Here is a 20039-nt window from a genome sequence, read left to right on the forward strand (position 1 = left end):
GAAATCACTGACATTGTCAAAAATTTTAACGCAAAAACCTCAACTGATTGTAATGGAATTGAAATGGAAACAATAAAAAGGGTCATCATGAGATTGTAGAACGTTAACATACATCAGTAACTTATCATTTCAGACTGGAACATTTCCTAACAAGATGAAAATATCTAAAGTAGTTCCAATTTTCAAAAATGGAGATAAACATCAATTTACAAATTACCGACCAGTTTCCTTATTACCCCAATTTTCTAAAATTATCGAGAAGCTATTTAATAACAAGTTGGATAAATTTATTAATAAGAATGAATTACTAGCAGGTAGTCAATACAAACTAACATTTCAACTTCTATGGCACTGATCAAAATCATGGAGGAAATTACCAATGCTATGGACCACAGAAAGTGTGTAGCTGCAGTATTTATGGATCTGACAAAAGTCTTTGATACAATTAATCACAATATTTTAACAACAAAATTAGAAATGTACGGAATCATAGGATTAGTTTTGAATTGGGTTAAAAGCTAACTAGCAAACAGGAAGCAATTTGTAAAGCTCGGAGAATATACATCTGGGAGTTTATCCACCACGTGTGGAGTACCCCAGGGGTCCATACTGGGACCAAAACTGTTCAATTTGTATATCAACGACATTTGTAAAGTAACAAAGGACTTAAAGTTGGTATTATTTGCGGATGATTCCACTGCCTTTTGTTCTGCGGAAAGCACAAAAGAACTAATTAAAAAAGTCAAGGATGAAATTGTCATATTGAAGACATGGTTTGATAAAAACAGATTATCCTTGAACTTAAGTAAAACTAAAATAACACTATTTGGAAATAGCCGGAGGGATACGTACGAGAAAATGCAAATTAACTGAGTTTGCATTGAAAGAGTGAAAGAAAATACTCTGGGGATCATAATAGATGGAAAAATGAGTTGGAAATCTCACATCAAAAGTATACAACAAAACGTGGCGAGAAATACTTCAATATTGAATAAAGCAAAATTTGTCCTTGATCAAAAATCACTCCACACTCTTTACTGTTCTTTGGTATTACCATATCTAACTTACTGTATGGAGATATGGGGCAATAATTATAAAAGCAATCTTCACTCACTCAATGTATTGCAAAAAAGAGGATAATCCATAAAGCCGCGTACAAAGAACATACAAATACTTTATTTTTAAAATCACAGATATTAAAATTTGCTGATTTATGTTTTCGCCATTTGTGGATAATTGCTCTCATTGTGGTTCTCTGGAGTCCCAAAGCTTTAGAACTGGCTTTAGAACCTTTTTCAGACTGATTTAGTCTTTGGTTTACTTCATTTTATCAGGCAGGTCCTATTTAAGTGATTTATTGATTGATAAGAGGTGTGGCAGTAATCAGGCCTGTGTGTGGCTAGAGAAATTGAATAATAATAAATCATAGGTATGTTTTAAGGGGGGGGGGCAATCACTCTTTCTCACAGGGCCATGTATGTTTGGATTTTTTTTTCCCATAATAATAAAAACTTTCATTTAAAAACTGCATTTTGTGTTTGTTTGTGTTGTCACTGACTGATATTTACATTTGTTTGAAGTGTGACAAACATGCAAAAAAAAAAAAAAAAGAAATCAGGAAGGGGGTAAACACTTTTTCACGCTACTGTATGTTTCACATCGGCCAACACAAATTACTCGCACGTCAAAGACGTCGCTGCCCACGCTCGCATGTAGAAGTTGCATATGTTGATGACTGCGCTGTATACCAAAGTGGCAATGTACAGTACTGTCATTTTTTCATCTTTGTATTTTGGTTGATATGTTTATAGAGTATATTGGATTTCTTTGTGTGGGTGATGAAACAGCTTGTGAACATTGAACCACGGTGACAGTTAACACGAGTCACATGACGGCGGTGTCGTGTTATAGCGGCAATGGCGCTATTGTAACGGTATCTGCAACACTAGAATGGCGGCCATGGATATTCATTATTTAAACAGGATCACTTTGCTCTCTTTGTGTTACCACAACCATTTTGGAAACGTGTGTTGCTATGGAAACAGCGCGGACATTCATTGCATGTCATTCTGCTGTTTTTTCTCACGGCCTTTTGATAGCGATAGTGCCCAGGAGAAGCGAGAGCTTGAAAAGCCTCTTCTGTGGTTAAAGTCTCCTGTTTGGGAGCACTTAGCCTTCCCGCTGCAATGCATAAACGGATAAAGACAAGTGGATTAGATGACAGCAGTGTGCCACCATTGTTCCATTGAGATGGGGGCAGAGCTACAAGCTGGAACTATTAATACTACACAACTCATCCCTCCATTTTCTATGCCCCTTGTCCTCACTAGGGTTGCGGGGGTATGCTGGAGCCTATCCCAGCTGACTTTGGGCGACAGGCGGGGTACACCCTGGACTGGTCGTCAGTCAATGGCAGGGCACATACTGTATAGACAAACAACCATTCACACTCTCATTCATACCTATGGACAATTTAGAGTCTAACATGAATACAACACAACCATCCATCCATTTTCTATGCCGCTTGTCCTCACGAGGGTCACGGGGGTATGGTGGAGCCTATCGCAGCTGACTTTGAGTGAGAGGTGGGGTACACCTTAGACTGGTCACATTTAGACAAACAACCATTCACACTCTCATTCATACCTATAGGCCTTAGCCAGCTTACGCCAAGGTATGAAAAATTTGGCCAATACGCTGGCGTACGTTGAATAAGTTATGGGTAAGTTTTGTATAAGTTAAGAGCACGCTGAAGCACGCCGGCATATGTCGTAGTACGGACGTACTATGACGAATTCGTTCGAATTCGTTCAAAAATGTTGTGCATGCACAAAACTTTTTGACGTATGTCAACGTATGATTCATACGTCCCGCATACGCGGGCAATAAGTTATGGGATCGTGGAGGCCCGTTCCCACACGTTATTTGTAAGTTACGCACAAGTCGTAATACGTCAACAGACCTTGAGACAGAACTGTCTTCTTGGCTCTCTTCTTGGCAAGAATTGGCTGAGAGGAGATAGAGACCGCTGGGGAAGCAGCTTCCAACACCATTGACGATGCCTGAGAGGGTTAGAACCTGCGTCATCTCCATCAGAGTGAGAGTGGGAAGGGGAGGCTGTGGGTGGTGATGGATCCCTCCGTCACTGCCCTGATGCTTCTTGGCAGCGGTCTTTGAAATTTTCTTCGGCATGATGGTGACGTTGACACTGCGATGTCTAGTGAGGTGAGTCATCAAGTGGCAGCCTTTTTATAGGCTACGGCACGTCGTCGTCGGCCATACGCTGCCGTGCGGTTTACATAAGTTAAACTGGTGTTGTACATAAGTTGTGAACGCCGGCAACACGGTACGCATTCGTTGGTACTTGTATAAGTTGTCTATAAGTTATAGAAACGTTCTATATGAGTTACTAATACATCATGTATACGTGGAACTCGTTATGAATACGCTATGTATACGCCCAAAATTGAAAAAAACGTCCACAGTTCAACGTATGCCATCAAAATGATCACGTCAGGCATGCGCTGCCTAAATCGTCAAGCTGTGACAGGACCCTAAGGACAATTTAGAGTTGCCAATTAACCTAACATGCATACCCTCACAACCAAAAAAAACAAAAATATCTTATACAGGTACTTGGACAAGAAAATATAATAATTTTTACAAGAAAATACTGCCATTTTTCAAGAAAAAAGTCGGAATATTCCCAAAAAATCTGAATTTGAGTCGAAACAATTTTAAAAGCTGAAATTTGCAATATTATGTGAAAAAGTTGTAATTTAGAAGTTTTAATTTGACATTAAATAGATTTCAATTCTACATGAAATGTTTTTTGTGGACAAAATACTGTCATTTTACAGGAACAAAGACAGAATATTACAGAAAAATCTGAATTTGACAAGAATTATTTTGTTTACAAGATGAAAGTCAACACAAAAAATAAGTTGTAATTTAGGATGACTAAGTGATATTTTTTTACGAGAAAACACTGCAATGTTACAAATTCAAAGTCAGCATATGAGAAAAAAAGTGTAAAATTTCCAAGAAAAAAGAATCTTTTAAACGCTAACATGAGAGTTATACAAGTTATACAGCTTCAAGAATACAATGCAATTTTACCTACTGTAAGTGAAAAGTAATCATTTTTACAACATTCGGATCCGCCGGGAGGAGTTGGACGAAGTGGCCAGGGAGAAGGAAGTCTGGGCTTCCCTGCTGAGGCTGCTGCCCCCCAAGACTCGGGTCAGATAAGTGAAAGAAGATGGATGGATGGAAGAAAAGTTGTAATTTTACATGAAATAGATTTTTAATTTTTCAATACTGCAATTTTACAGGAACAAAGACGGAATATTATTTTTACAAGATGAAAGTCGGCACATTATGAGAAATTGTGATTTTATAAGAAAAAAGTTGCAATTTCACATTAAATAAGTGAAGTAAATTTTGCGAGAGTAAGTCATATTTTGTATGAGAAAATAGTGCAATGTTACAAGAACAAAGTCACAATATAAGAAAAAAATTACTAATTTACAGGAAAAAAAATATTTTAAAAGCCTGACAAAAAGTCATACAAGAAATTAAAAAAAATAAGATATAGTTTTACCTAAATGAAACTTGTAATTATATGAGGAACAAGTAATAATTTTTACAGGTAAATACTGCTATTTTACAAGAAAAAAGTCAAAATAGTACAAAAAAAAAGTCAGATTTTTTTTTTTTTAATTGTTTACTTTTACATGAAAAGATTTTATTTTTAGGAGAAAATACAGCAATTTAATGAGAACAAAGACAGAATATTACCAAAAAATCTGAATTTGACAAGAAATTATTTTATTTTAATTTTTTTACAAGATGACAGTCGGCACAAAAAGTTTTAATAGTAATTTTACCAAACAAAAGTTTAAACGTTTCATGAAACAGATTTTACTTTTGAGGAATGTCACAACATCTCGTGCTACAAGATGTGACAAGATTTCTCATTCAGAAAAAAACTGTTGCGTGGGCACTAGGCCTTGGACAATAATAAATTAATGAATCACACAATAAATGAAAATGAACTTGACAATTTTGCCGGCCTCAATATATTGCCATGTGCACGCGCGTCTGTTTTCCTTGTCTCTCACTTCCAAACAGGCAGGAAGAAAGTTCACTCTGTGCATTGGTTTCAGCACCTTGCCATGTTTGTTCCATAGAACAACGGCATGAACAGAGTGAGCCCTTTGTGTCAGTCATACTTTAGTCTCAGTGGGTGGAGGCGGGGCCGCTAGCATAAACGGAGTGCAATAAACACTCCTGGTCAAAATCTTAAGACCAGTTGAAAAATTGCTAGAATTTGCATTTTGCACATTTGGATCTTAATGAGGTTCTAAGTACAGCTACAATATGCACAAACAAGAAGGGGGAGTGAGACAAAAAGCATTTTGAAAAAGTAATTTATTGAAAACAACAATTAAGCTGAAATAGGCTGTTTATCAGCTGATCAAAAGTTTAAGACCACAGGCTATAAAAGCCAAAATCTGCTCAAAATGTTCATTTTCTGTCAGGCATTCACACTGTCATGCCCTCCTGATGGCTAAAGCTAAGAAGCTTTCTCTTTTTGAACGTGGTCGGATTGTCGAGCTGCATAAGCAAGGCCTCTCGCAGCGTGTCATTGCTGCTGAGGTTGGGAGCAGTAAATCTTCCAACGTTACTGGCATGACAACAAGATCCCACCTGAGATGTTTTCGACCCGACACAGTGGAGGGGGGTCCATCTTGGTCTGGGGTGCTTTTTCATTCCGTGGAACACTGGAGCTTCAGGTGGTGCAGGGTCGTCAAATGATGGTTGCTTACGTGCAGATGTTGCAGCAGGCATCCCTCATGACTGAGGGCCCTCGTCTGTGTGGTAACAGCTGGGTTTTTCAACAGGACAACGCTGCAGTTCACAATGCTTGCTTGACCAAGGACTTCTTCAGGGAGAACAACATCACTCTTTTGGACCATCCTGCATGTTCCCCTCATTTAAATCCCATAGAGAACATTTGGGGATGGATGGCAAGGGAAGTTTATAAAAATGGCCATCAGTTCCAGCCAGTTGATGCCCTTCGTGAAGCCATCTTCACCACTTGGAGCAATGTTCCCACTAGCCTCCTGGAAACACTCGCATCAAGCATGCCCAAACACATTTTTGAAGTGATGAACAAGAACGGTGGAGCTACTCATTACTGAGTCCTACTGAGAACATTTTTTGTTCTGGTTTGGAGAGTTTTTTGTTATTTTTTGAGCGATGGTCTTAAACTTTTGATTAGCTGATAAACAGCCTAGTTTAATTTAATTGTTGTTTTCAATAAATTACTTTTTCAAAGTGCTTTTTGTCTCACTCCCACTTCTTGTTTTTGCATATTGTAGCTCTACTTAAAACCTCATTGAGATCCAAATGTGCAAAATGCAAATTCTAGCAATTTTTCAACTGGTCTTAAGATTTTGATCAGGAGTGTATTGTCATTTTTTAGATTTTTGTCATTGTAGTTTTCTTAAAAGTAACGTTAAATTCCCATCTCGTCTCGTAGACCCAATCTTGTGTCTCACCTCGTGAACTGGATGTCTTGTGACACCACTGTGTCATTTTACATGAAAAAGTTGCAATTTATTGAGAAAAAACTCCTAATTCTTCAAGAATAAAGTGGTACTATTATATGAGAAACCATATGATATTATATGGTTATATATTAAAAATAAGAAAAATTGGAATTAGACCAGAAAAAGGTTGCAATTACAGACTAAAATGCTCAAAATGACAGTAATTTCACAAGATTTGATTTATTGGAAAATTACATGCTGGAAGTGTGCAAGTGTTTTCATATTTGATTTCAAAAATCGTGAAAGCTTTTTACACAAAAGCTAAAAGCCACGTGACGTTAAACTTGAGGTACATACGAAACCCGTGACGGTGGCGTAGCGTTCCACACCTACTGGTGTCATCAGGCAGGGACAGGAGCATCTCAGAGGAAAAGGATTGGCAAGTTCTTCCCTCCTGTAACAGGAAACTGCCTTAAATTATGACTCCAGCCTTTTGTCATGTGAAGGAAGCCACTCCTGATAGCACAGACACTAGTTTCCTGTTGTGGGTCAAAGCGTTTGGCTTGATTGAATGCAGGCAGGAAGGCTAAAGAATGCCACGCCTTCCACTTTGCTATCATGTCACAAACTGCTTCTTGTCACTAACGTGTACACACAACACACAAAAACGTGCATATTATTCACATTTTTTAGTTATTTGCATTTATTTAGTTCATGAAACATGCTAAGAAGACATGCTATGCACGTACTAGTTCAGATCTGCTTCTCCCTACTCCCTTTCCTACGACATGAACTATGCGAACTTGTGATGTGTTCCGATTGGATTCAAATGTCATTTTCAACATGTTGAAAATTAGCTTTCAAAAGAAAACAAAAATAGACTACATACACATATCGTGGCCAATTAATTTTTCTCTTTTTTTAATTTTTTTTTTACTTTTGTATTACCTACATAGGCTACAGCATACCCTAGTCAGCACAAGCGGCATAGAAGATGGATGGATATCACCGACATTTAAAATGAATTCATAAATTACTCCTAATTATACAAATACTGTATAAATACACCAATACATTTTTCTCCATTATTTAGTTTGATTGTATAATAAAATAAAATAATATAAAAAAAAATAATAATAACTCTAAAATAAATTAAATAGATTGGGTTTAAAATAAGTAGATTAAAACTCAAAACAATATAATCAAAATTGTGATCCATTATTGAGCTAGAACTGAATGGACAAGGAATCCCTTACTTGCCCTGCTGGAGAACAGTCCAGGGTGTACCCCGACCCTCACCCGAAGTCACTTGGGTAGGCTCCACATCTGCAGACATTGGATTGCACAATCTACACTTTAAATGAATCAATGATTCCCAATGTAAATACTACATCTTTGTAATTCTTTTTTATGTATTCATGTATTTATTAGTCAATTAAAGGAAATTATGAATGTCGATAACGGACTGACTCGTCCTTTGCAATGTTCTCATGCAAGGCGTGTTTAATGTGTTTTGAAAGATATGCCGTGGGCTGCGAATGGCCCTCTATAGCCGCCCCTTCGGACGCCCCTGCTATAGACTCTGTGTCTGACAAATGTGCCGTTATGGCAGTGAGATGGTGGCTGAGTGTGAAGATCAAGGCTTCATACACTAAATATTGTTGTATTTCCAATCGGCATGTCAAATACCATCATTGCATAACCCAAGAAGGAACTCGTGTGTATTTTCGTCTTCCACGGGGAGCTGAACTACTCCACCACACTTGAGCTTGTGTTTGCTGACACCGTGGCATGAACTCCCATTCCTCTACGTGAGCAAGAGTCTCTCGAAAAGTGTCTCATACCCTTTCAATTTGTCAACTCAAGAAAGCATTTACCTTTTCAAGCCATAAGATTCCAGGATCCTAATCATCACAATTAAATAAAAATATAGCATTTACTGTATAACATAAATGCTAATTAAATTCAGAAGACAATATCTGCATTCTTATGTATTGTCTATAAATCTACACTACCAGTCAAAAGTTTGGACACACTTTCTCATTCATTGCAGGCGAAAGTGGCAGTGTAAATGATATATACCGTATATACACTCAACAAAAATATAAACGCAACACTTTTGTTTTTGCTCCCATTCTTAATGAGATGAATTCAAAGATCTAAAACTTTTTCCACATACACAAAATCACCATTTCTCTCAGATATTGTTGACAAATCGGTCTAAATCTGTGACAGTGAGCACTTCTCCTTTGCTGAGATAATCCATCCCACCTCACAGGTGTGCCATATCAAGATGCTGATTAGACACCATGATTAGTGCACAGGTGTGCCTTAGACTGCCCACAATAAAAGGCAGTTTTGTTTTATTCACCCACACGCTGCCTGCCATCTGCCCTGAACAGTGTAAACCGGGATTCATCCATGATGAGAACACCTCTCCAATGTGCCAGATGTCATCGGGTGTGAGCATTTGCCCACTCAAGTCGGTTATGAGACCCCGATGAGGACGACGAGCATGCAGATGAGCTTCTGAGACGGTTTCTGACAGTTTGTGCAGAAATTCTTTGGTTATGCAAACCGATTGTTTCAGCCGCTGTCCGAGTGGCTGGTCTCAGGCGATCTTGGAGGTGAACACGCTGGATGTGGAGGTCCTGGGCTGGTGTGGTTACACGTGGTCTGCGGTTGTGAGGCTGGTTGGATGTACTGCCAAATTCTCTAAAACACCTTTGGAGACGGCGTATGGTAGAGAAATGAACATTCAATACACGAGCAACAGCTCTGGTTGACATTCCTGCTGTCAGCATGCCAATCGCACGCTCCCTCAAATCTTGCGACATCTGTGGCATTGTGCTGTGTGAACTGCACATTTCAGAGTGGCCTTTTATTGTGGGCAGTTGTCTTGTGGGCTTTGAGTTCATCTCATAAAAAATGGGAGCGAAAACAAAAGTGTTGCGATTATATTGTTGAGTGTATATACAGTGTTTATATACTGCTCAAAAAAATTAAAGGAACACTTTGAAAACACATCAGATCTAAACTGGGGGAAAAATGATCTTGAATATCTTTCCTGATAATAAGTGGGTGATGTATTAGTAACAAAATGATGCCACATCATTTGATAGAAATGAAAATGATCACCCTGTAGAGGGGGGAAATCAGAGACACCCCAAAAATGAAAGTGAAAAAATGATGCAGCACACTGGTCCATTTTGCTAAAATGTCATTGTAGCAACTCAAAATGATTCTCAGTAGTTTGTGTGGCCCCCACGTGCTTGTACGCATGCCTGACAACGTCGGGGCATGCTCCTAATGAGACTACGGATGGTGTCCTGGGAGATCTCCTCCCAGATCTGGACCAGGGAATCAATGAGCTCCTGGACAGTCTGAGGAGCAACCTGGCGGCGCCGGATGGACCTAAACATAATGTCCCAGAGGTGTTCTATTGGGTTTAGGTCAGGTGAACGTGCGGGCCAGTCAATGGTATCAATTCCTTCATCCTCCAGGAACTACCTGCATACACTAGTCACATGAGGTCGGGCATTGTCGTGGACCAGGAGGAACCCAGGTCCCACTGCACCAGCGTAGGTTCTGACAATGGGTCCAAGGATTTCATCCCGATACCTAATAGCAGTCAGGGTGCCATTATCTAACCTGTAGAGGTCTGTGCGTCCTTCCAGGGATATGCCTCCCCAGACCATCACTGACCCACCACCAAACCGGTCATGCTGAATGATGTTGCAGGCAGCATAACGTTCTCCACGGCATCTCCAGACCCTTTCACGTCTGTCGCATGTGCTCAGGTTGAACTTGCTCTCATCAGTGTGGCACCAGTGGTGTAGTTGCCAATTCTGGTGGTCTATGGCAAATGCCAATCGAGCTCTACGGTGCTGGGCAGTGAGCACAGGGCCCACTACAGGACGTCGGGCCCTCAGGCCACCCTCATAGAGCCTGTTTCTGATTGTTTGGTCAGAAACATTCACACCAGTGGCCTGCTGGAGGTCATTTTGTAGGGCTCTGGCAGTGCTCATCCTGTTCCTCCTTACACAAAGGAGCAGATACCGATCCTGCTGAGGGTTGAAGGACCTTCTACGCCCCTGTCCAGCTCTCCTGGAGTAACTATCTGTCTCCTGGAATCTCCTCCATGCGTCCAGGTACCGCAGTGATGCCCTGGTCCAGATATGGGAGGAGATCCCCCAGGACACCATCCATAGTCTCATTAGGAGCATGCCCCGACATTGTCAGGCATGCGTACAAGCACGTGGGGGCCACACAAACAACTGAGAATCATTTTGAGTTGCTACAATGACATTTTAGCTAAATGGACCAGTGTGCTGCATCATTTTTTCACTTTCATTTTTGGGGTGTCTTTGATTTCCCCCCTCTATAGGGTGATCATTTTCATTTCTATCAAATTATGTGGTATCATTTTGTTACTAATACATCACCCACTTATTATCAAGTTATTCAAGATCATTTTTCCCTCAGTTTAGATCTGATGTGTTTTCGAAGTGTTCCTTTAATTTTTTTGAGCAGTGTATATATGTACAATGATCTCAACAATTGTATACTCTACAATTATATCAATTTAAAAAATCATATATACTGTATATATATATATATATATATTATGCAGCCTTATAAAATTTATTATAAATGTTATGTATTATAGAATATTAAATAGATTATATAAACACTAGGTCTCCAACTTACGAACATCCGACTTGCGAACATTCGCGGATACGAACACAAGCCGACTGGTCTATAGTTTATTTTATTTTGCCTTGTAGTCGCTCCATCAGTATTTATGTATACTGCTACTGTACATGCTTGACCAGTAGAGGGCACTGTGACACTGCTAATGGGACCAACAGGAGAGAAAGACGAGGAAGAGGAGAGAAAAAGGCTAAGAGTTTTATGATACAACCCTGACAGAGCGTGTGATTAAAGTCTATGAAGAGTTAATAGGCCTGCTTAATTCTACACCATCCACAGAACACTACCTCTTTTAGAAGAGTCTAACGACGACGACGATTTTTACTTTTTTCAATATCTCCTCCTCCTCCACCACAATGACATATGCTCGACCACTCCTCTTCAAAGGTAAATAACATTTATCATTACGTATTATTATATAATTTTTGTTTTTTTTCATTAATTATCCTTGTTTAATATTACTACTGCATCCAAACTCATATTTACATACACACACATATACTGTATATGTATACACGTACATGTAGTACCTATATCATTGGTATTACCTTTTCTCCGACTTAAGAACAAATCGACTTGCGAACGGTCGTCTGTAACCAATTGTGTTCGTTAGTTGGGGACTTAGTGTATATAATTTTATATAATAAATGATATATATATATGAATGTATATACTGTATACACGGTGATTTAAGAGTCCCTATTTTAAAACATTTACTATTTATGAACAACTTTTTTATTTTTATTTTTTTACAAGACATGGATATGAGAGTAAAGCAATTGGCCTGAGGTTTTATTTCAAATTCCATAGGACACCAGAATTTCCTAGCAGCTTCTCAACTGATTTCATCAGGAATTCTTGCGGAATGGGAAGCAAAGCTCGTATTTTGTAGAACTTCCAGATTTCAAACACAATAACCAATCTGAAAAACAAAAAACAGACTAAAGTGTCATACACATAAAAAACAAACAAAAAATTAGAAAAAAAAAATATTTTCAAAATAGGGAGTTACTTTTCAATCCCCCTGTATATTATACAATTATATCTTTTAAAAGAATGTAGCATGTAGATTAAAAATAAGTTATGTACATAGGCAAAAATCTATATATGCAAAAACATGCCAAAAAAAATGTATATATATTTTTAACAATGTAATTACGTGTCTAGACTTTAGGGACACCCTCTGTAACGCATCGAATCCTTCAACTAGTTGTAGCACAGAGCCAAACAACAGCTTGTCAGAAACAACATTTATTAATGGTTGAAATAAATACTCCATTAAATGCATGGTCACAACACATTAAAAGTACTAGGTGGAGACGAATAATGTGTGAACAAAAAAAAAAAATCAATGGCACATACGCACAGCAGCTTTTACCAAGTAGGGCTTCACACACCAAATGAAAAGATGCTGGAGCAGGTTAGTCCCTGGTAGCTTCACACAGCAAGGAGACATCCACCCCTACATTGAGGCCAGCTTTTTCACCGGCGCTGAAAACTGAGGTAAACTTTTCAGGTTGGAAGGTTCTGTCAGTTTGTGAAGAGCTCACATCGGGTCGATGGAAGTGGTCTCGGATTAAAGTCACATCCAGCGTGACGTAAAACCCTACAGAGGTGCTCATCGACATGTCGCTACACTTCAGGTACACACGACAGACCTTTAGCAGTGCTAAACCGAGCCTCTTTGGTTTCAGGACAGAGTGAGACCTCGTCGTCTCCTCTCTGAACTAATTCACAGAATGAGAGTTGACTGGCGGCAGAGTCCTCGGCGAGGAGCGCTCTCTGAGGGCCTGAGTGAGCAGGGTGCAGCCGTCTGATATAGCGCACGCAGAGTTCCGCAGGCGCTCCCGGTAGTCGGCCATTTTGGAGCTGCTCTCGGGGTGCTGGGCGACGTCCCTGAGTCCCTGGGTGAGGAGGACACACGCCGAAACCACGCTCATGGCGCCCCCCAACACTGCAGTTTGTACACCCTTGCCTTCAGTGGAGATACTCGCAGCTCTTCCCAGGAACTGCGGCTCCGTGGCGAACCCGACCAGAGCATTGACAGCGTGGACCAGAGCGGCGCTGAAAAGGACACAGCGGTTCCTGGTGAGCTCACCTGGCTGAGTCTTGATCTCTTTCACGCACGCCAAGAAGGCGGTGCCGCTGGTGCTCATGCTCTTGACGCTCAGCTTGAACTGCTCTTTGGCAAAGCGGTCTCTGGACCTCTCGCTGGCCAGTGACGAGATGTCTGTCAGAGTCTTGAGGTTGGTGGAGATGTTCTGGGAGAGCTCCAGGAGGAGCTGAGGGGTGAGATCCGGCAGGGAGGTCGCTCGGAGGACACCGCAGCTTTGTTCAACCTCGTGACGACAGCGAGTCACTTTGTAGCGGTCCACGAGGCCTGGCGAGCAAGGCTGCGAGCCGGCGGTCTCCACCGCCGCCAGATACGCTGCGTGGGCCGAGCACTCGGTCAACGAAACCACCAAATCGGCCATCTCTGACAGGCGGTCCCCCACCTCGGTGAATCTGCCCATGTTGAGCTGGCTCTGGATGTCATGTGTGAGGATCGAGAGCTCTTTGGTCCGTGCAATGACCGTGTCGCGGCACTGGTCGAAGGTGTCGGCCAACGCCACGCCCTCAGAAGTCATCACCGGCCTGGTCTCGCTGGACAGCAGGAGGAGGTCGGCCACCAGCTGCATCTTGGCCTTGCACGCGTCACAGACGGACGAGAGACGCTTCCTCTGCTGCAGACTGCCACCGGGGGTGCCGGTGGATCCCTCGCCAGCCGACTTGCCAGAACCCCCGCTCGCCATGATGGGGGAGTGGTCACGCTGCTCTTCTGTTAAGGTTACGTTTCTACTGCTGCCCCAAATTGCATTGTTCCGTTTAAGACATTTCTATATTAGCCTCTACTCACGGACTTAAAATTGAAACACTGGCCAAAATATAAAATTAAAAGTCTTCCTTTGATTCCTTCAAAGTACGGCAAATGAAGTGGACATTCTATGCTGACACAGGATTTACAAAGGAAAAAGTTGATGAAACACAAAACAAAAAAACTGCATTAGTCAAATGGCATTGTTGGGTTACTTTCACCCAAATCTAAATGATTATCTGCCATATTCCCAGAATGCTTTACCTCAGTCATTAATAATAAATCAAACTCTAAATGCCCTGAATTCAAAGTGTCACTGTAGTCACAGGTTGGATTTCAAACGAAACTGCAGTGTGGACTAAATGCCTTCCATATGGCAAAGATTCTATGATATATTTTTTGCACAACAAACACTTGGAATTCAATCTGCTTCTGTGTTATTTAGTCAAATTAGATGTCTAAAAACGTTGTCAGATACCGTATTGAAGTGTCCTCAACAGGATATCATTTTATGTCCACTCTTATCAGAGCTGACGGTGTGGAGCGGCACCTCGCCCAACTGCTTCCCCGGCCTGGCACACTCATGCTGGGTACACACCGGGCACCACCCGGGCGGCTCTCCCTCCGGCACCATCGTTCCATGAATCCCGCTCACGTCAAATCAATCCAAACGGTTAAAGTCCATCCACGCGTCGATCCAGTTTCAACCTGGTGTTGTTCACACACAAGTTACAAGCTAGCTCCGGTCTGCTGGACTCCATTTGCACCGTCCGGATGTCCACCTCCTCCTCGCAGTCTTAACGCGGGACCACGGCGCCGGGTAGCTCGCGTCGCCTCGGTGTCCTCTCACTTTGTGTATCCATGCCGCTAGGTGGTCCTCCGGGGTGGTCCACTAGCGAGGACAGGCGGTCTTGAAGTGTGTTCGGGTTCGGAAGAACTGTCCGTTATTCCCGCACATACAAAGTGCTGCTCCCGCTGAAGACCGACGAGGAAGCGGGGAGGGTGTGGTCGCACTGGACGGAGCCAACTTGGAAGAAACACTTTCATACAGGGAAGAACTCGACTACGACCAAGTGTCCTCGACGTTAAAGAGTCAGATAAAGTGAGTCCAAGAGGGGCATGTCCACGGAAGACGTTCAATGATGAAGACTTTGCTGTAACCCACTCTGCCATGAGACATCCCCTTGGCGTCAAGTGTACGCTGACGCAGCTCACACAGACCGGATGTTTGGCTTTTCAAAATAAAGACACATGCGTCAATCGTACTTCCGTTTCAAATGAAGTGATTTATATGGTTTCACGAAGTTTAGGATTGTTATAAACCCCATGCAGTTCGCAAAATTAGACATATTAGATATTATGCTAATTTGCACAAAACTAAAATGTTTTGCTCAGACAGATTAGCGCACATATCGATCTACATTGGATTGCTTTAATCAAGAGGGCCTTTGCAGCCTTTAACTTTTATGTATGTGACCCTCAGTGGATAAAAGTTTGGACACTCCTGTCCTACACAAATAAATCTAACGATTTTATTTCAAATGCTGGACTTGTTTTTATGATTGCGTAAAGTTTCAGAACATTATATTATGGACGTCATATAGTTAAGCATTTATAACCAGTTTTTATTTGAATATCATTTAGCTGAAAATGAAAAGTGAACTGCTAAAGATCATTAACCCATAAGATTTTAAGTGTGCTCAAATGTGCGCTATGCAGCTTTGTGTTTGACTTGAGCTCATCAAGTGCTAAGTGAATCATTTTGGAGTGCTTGTCATGTGACTATGCCAAGATATATGGCTTCTCCAAAATGGCACTATCAGGTATGCAAAAGCTTATTTTTTGCCATGAAAGCTCATGCTTCAAATATGTGTCAAATATTACACCTCAACTCTTCTTACTATATTTCTTGGTTGAATTCATAGAAAACAAGCTCAGGAAATACTGCTATGTTTAGGCTTAACGTTGCTTTGGAAAGCCTCATGTCGTTCTGCTGCTGCAAAAATGCTAATAAGACGCTCAAATGTTATGGTGTTGCCCTCATTCAAGACAGATGCCAGTTTAATGTGTTGAAATCATGGAATATTTGCAAACACAAAGTGATCTCTCAAAGCCATAATAATAGTTTAAAAAACAAACATTTATTCTTATGGTGAGTGCAAATCAAAAAGAAAATGCGTGAGCTAATTGCTATTTGGACAGATTTTGAAGTTTTGCTGAACATGAATAATCCCATACAGGCCAGAATCTGACGTCCAGTTGAACGACCCCAACGTGCATTTGTGGCGCATGTAAAAGAACATCACGCATAATTAACATACAATAGGGAAAATAAGTATTGATCCTCTGCTGATGTTGTATGTTGCCCCCATTACAAGGATATCGGCATCCATCAATCAAGGGTCTTCATCTAATCCCAAAAGGGGGGCTGTGAGACTGATGATAGATCTTTCTGTGACGTGTTTGATTTCAAGAGTTTACTTGGAATACAACATGTTGACCAACAAACACCAACGTGGGTGCTCAGCAGTCAAGAGAACCCGACCCAGCGAGGACTGCGGAGTTCATTGATTCGTGACTTTGACTTTGCTCCTGCAGCCTCTTAGACAAAAGAAGATCAACATCTGCATGACTCCATCATAGTTCCTGTTTCCCATTGCTGGCTCTGTTCCCCTCCAAATCCACCTTCTTACTCTCAGTCTTCTTTTTCTTGGTCTTCTTGGCGTTCGCGTCGTTCTGCTGCTCGTGTTTGCCGTTGTCCTTGCTGGCAGCCTTCCCTGGGAATACCTGTCCTTCTACCGTGACCTCCAAGCATCGCTCTTGGGTCAGCAGGAAGTCTTTCACTTCCCAAGCTAAGCTTCCATCCCGTAGCATGAAGATCACCCTGTTGGAGCCAACCACAAACCTGCAGGGTGACACGGAAAGAAGCTTTGAAACAGTAATCATGCGAGAACAACAGAATAAACTAGAAATTTAGCTGGAAAGGGTCATGAGGGGCCTCATTATACACACCACTCGCCAATTAGTGGACATAAAGTGAGAAAAATAAGTATTTGAGGATCAGTATGATGTTGTATGTTTACCCCCTTACACAGATAAATGAACAGTATGACATTTTTAGGGTATTTTTAATTGCAAAAAAAGAAAATCCAGAAAATAACTTTAAATAAATAATACATTTGTATTTGACTGACGTAAGTATTTGATCCCCCGCAAACCAGCAAGCATTCTGACCCCCACACCATGACACACACAAATGAGTCCTGCCCCTTTAAGAAAGAACTCCTGATCTTAACTCTTTTCCCACAAATAGTTGTGGCGCTGTTCGCCCTCACTCATAAATACATTATAGAGCACCTGATGTAGCAGGAAGGGGTCAGTGTTGCCAGCTTAGCGACTTTGTTGCTATATTTACAGAGTATTCAGGCTCATCAAGGTACTCTTTTTTCCAAAAAAGCGACTGAAGAGACTTTTGGAGAGTCTTGAATGAAAGCACGTATTCCTCGTGTCAGCAAGCAGTGGGTGCTGTTGGGAGCCCCTCCCCCATCTAAAAGCATGTCTTTGTGACATTGAAAAAAACAAAACAAAAACAAACTTCATCTGACAAGACAAAAGAAGCTTTGTGAGCTCACGTCTACTATCCTAAGCATTATGTTCAGCTGTCAGTCATACACAGCAGAGTTCAGTTAGTATGTCAAACAAAGTTGAAGTTCTACACTTGGATTCCACTGGGATGGCGTAGATTGGAAACAAAATGATTACAGACATTGTTTAGAATACCTTTGAATGTCATAGTTGGCATTGAAAAGGCTGCCCTGCCACAGGCCTGTTATCTCCTCTGTCTCCTTCTCTGTGGGGTCTCCCGACACCGTGGCAAACACCATGAGGGTGCGGCCCTTCTTGGACATCTTCAGCAGTTCTTCAGGTTTGGACGCGTCCACCTTGGAGAAGTCAATGGGAGGAGGAGACCTGCGGTGCTCCGGAAGGTCTCCCTCCTCAATGTCGTCATCCTTCTGTGAAGACATCACAAGATCCACCATGAGTCCACACGAGGAGGAAGTCAAAGGTGTCTCCAACACACTGCATTTGATATTCTGCATGAACTGTGGCCACAATTAAATACTAACAGTCAAACAAATAATCAATTACAGTAAATGGCAAAAAAGAGAAAATCTTAAAAGATGAACTGATATCAATATTCATTCATTTTCTATAATGAGGTGTCCTCATGAGGGTCACTGCCGAGCGGGAGCCCAGTCGTATCAGTATTGGATCGATACTAGTGCGATAAGATGGATATTTTTCAGTTAAGTTCTACGTTTATTTTCACATGAGTGCTTTTTGTTGTGTTGTTGATTTAGCATTGTATTTGTATTTGTATTTTTGTACTTTATTTATCCCACAGCAGGGAAATTCACTTGTTACAGCAGCAAGCAAGATACGCAAGTAAAGAGTACAGTGTAAAGAATGCATATTGACTACAACATGGTTCAGGTGGTGTCTTGTACAATGTTATATATTGTTTTATATATGTATTTATATATTATTACATTTTGCGATTGGCCGGCAACCAGTCCACAGTGTTGATTCAATTTTTTTTTTTGCCTAAAATCTCTATCCTGTGTTTTATTTGTGATCATAATCATATGAAATTAGTGGGAAAAAATTATTCAATGATCAGTATCGACAATTCCAGTGTTTCCCATTCATTTATTTATTTATTTATTTATTTTTACACGTGGCACTGCCTTTTTTTTAATGTTTAGTGCTACTCCTTTTCTCTTAAGATTTGGCGCGCCATGTTTTTCTTTTTCCTTTTAGATTTGGCACTACCGATTCACCCACGCTCAAACACATTATAATGGGATGTCTGTGTAGCTTGTTGTCACAACTGCGTACATTAGATGGCATCGTACCTCTGCTTCTTAACACACCTATTCGCATAATACAACTGACTTGATATATTAGATGTACATTAACCGTTAAAATCAGCGTACACTTACATGTTTGTTTAAGTCAATGTGCATGCACATGCAGCAGCCAACCCCCGTGAGTCAATAACTTCATGTTGTGTTGTTAAATATGGTTTAAAAATACAATGTAACATTGTACATTTCTAGTGACACAAACGAGTCAGCCACAGATAGATCGCAGTCCTGTGGGAAACACTGACTACTCCACCTAATTAATGACAGTATTGAATTGCATGAGATGAATGGATTTTTGGGACAGAACCACAATGCAAAAATTGGTGCACTCAGGAAAGAGTACACAGTGTACACAGTATTAAGTGTACCGAGCACACAGTGTACACAGTATACTTATTTAAGTGTACTGACAGAAGTACAGTATTCCATTTGGGACACAGGCACAGCCGGCGCATGCTAATAAACATTATAACCGGAGCAAGTATGGAGGTCTAAACATATTCGATTGTTCCCAGTGTTTAGGTCAAGACGTTTACATTTTCCACACTTACACTGCGTGTTCATTCGTGGGTACATGTACAGTAATTACGGCTAGGCTAACAAGAAAAAAATGAACGGAGTACCTCCCATTCTTCAAGGAGTCGCGCCATGTCTGCGTCATTGTAGTCTCTGATATCCTTCTTCTTCTTGGGCTTCTCTTTGTCGTCGATCGCTGCAGAACAAAGCAGAAAAGTACAAAAGAGGAGCACAACACACTGCCACCGAAAGTCAGGCGCCATGTTTACAGATGGTACGATCTGATTGGCTGAAGGCCTTGCCGGTCACGAGACCTTTTGCCGGAAAAATACACCGGATGCCAACGAATCCTGGGTGGGGGACTTTCAAAAGAAAATACGCCGTTTCCTTCAGTTAGATGATTCCGCCCTAATCAGAGGTGTCCAAGGTGCGGCTGGTCTTTTTTATTGACCCTGAGCACATTGTAAACAT

At 41.0% G+C, this 20039-nt stretch overlaps 2 protein-coding genes across 2 annotated transcripts; both read right to left on the bottom strand.

The window, feature by feature from the left end:
• Positions 1-12376: 12376 nt before the first annotated feature.
• tlnrd1 (talin rod domain containing 1) lies at positions 12377-15320 on the bottom strand. The gene has a single exon (XM_054770932.1). The coding sequence runs from the start codon at positions 14060-14062 to the stop codon at positions 12998-13000; it is 1065 nt and encodes a 354-aa protein (XP_054626907.1). The 5' UTR covers positions 14063-15320; the 3' UTR covers positions 12377-12997.
• A 923-nt stretch (positions 15321-16243) lies between these two features.
• mesd (mesoderm development LRP chaperone) lies at positions 16244-19852 on the bottom strand. The gene is made up of 3 exons (XM_054770956.1): positions 19676-19852; positions 17905-18137; positions 16244-17029 (listed from the first exon to the last, which is right to left on the bottom strand). The coding sequence occupies exons 1-3, from the start codon at positions 19829-19831 to the stop codon at positions 16762-16764; spliced, it is 657 nt and encodes a 218-aa protein (XP_054626931.1). The 5' UTR covers positions 19832-19852; the 3' UTR covers positions 16244-16761.
• Positions 19853-20039: the final 187 nt, after the last annotated feature.

The sequence above is a fragment of the Dunckerocampus dactyliophorus genome, chromosome 3, assembly GCF_027744805.1.
Source record: "Dunckerocampus dactyliophorus isolate RoL2022-P2 chromosome 3, RoL_Ddac_1.1, whole genome shotgun sequence".
Taxonomy (NCBI): domain Eukaryota; kingdom Metazoa; phylum Chordata; class Actinopteri; order Syngnathiformes; family Syngnathidae; genus Dunckerocampus; species Dunckerocampus dactyliophorus.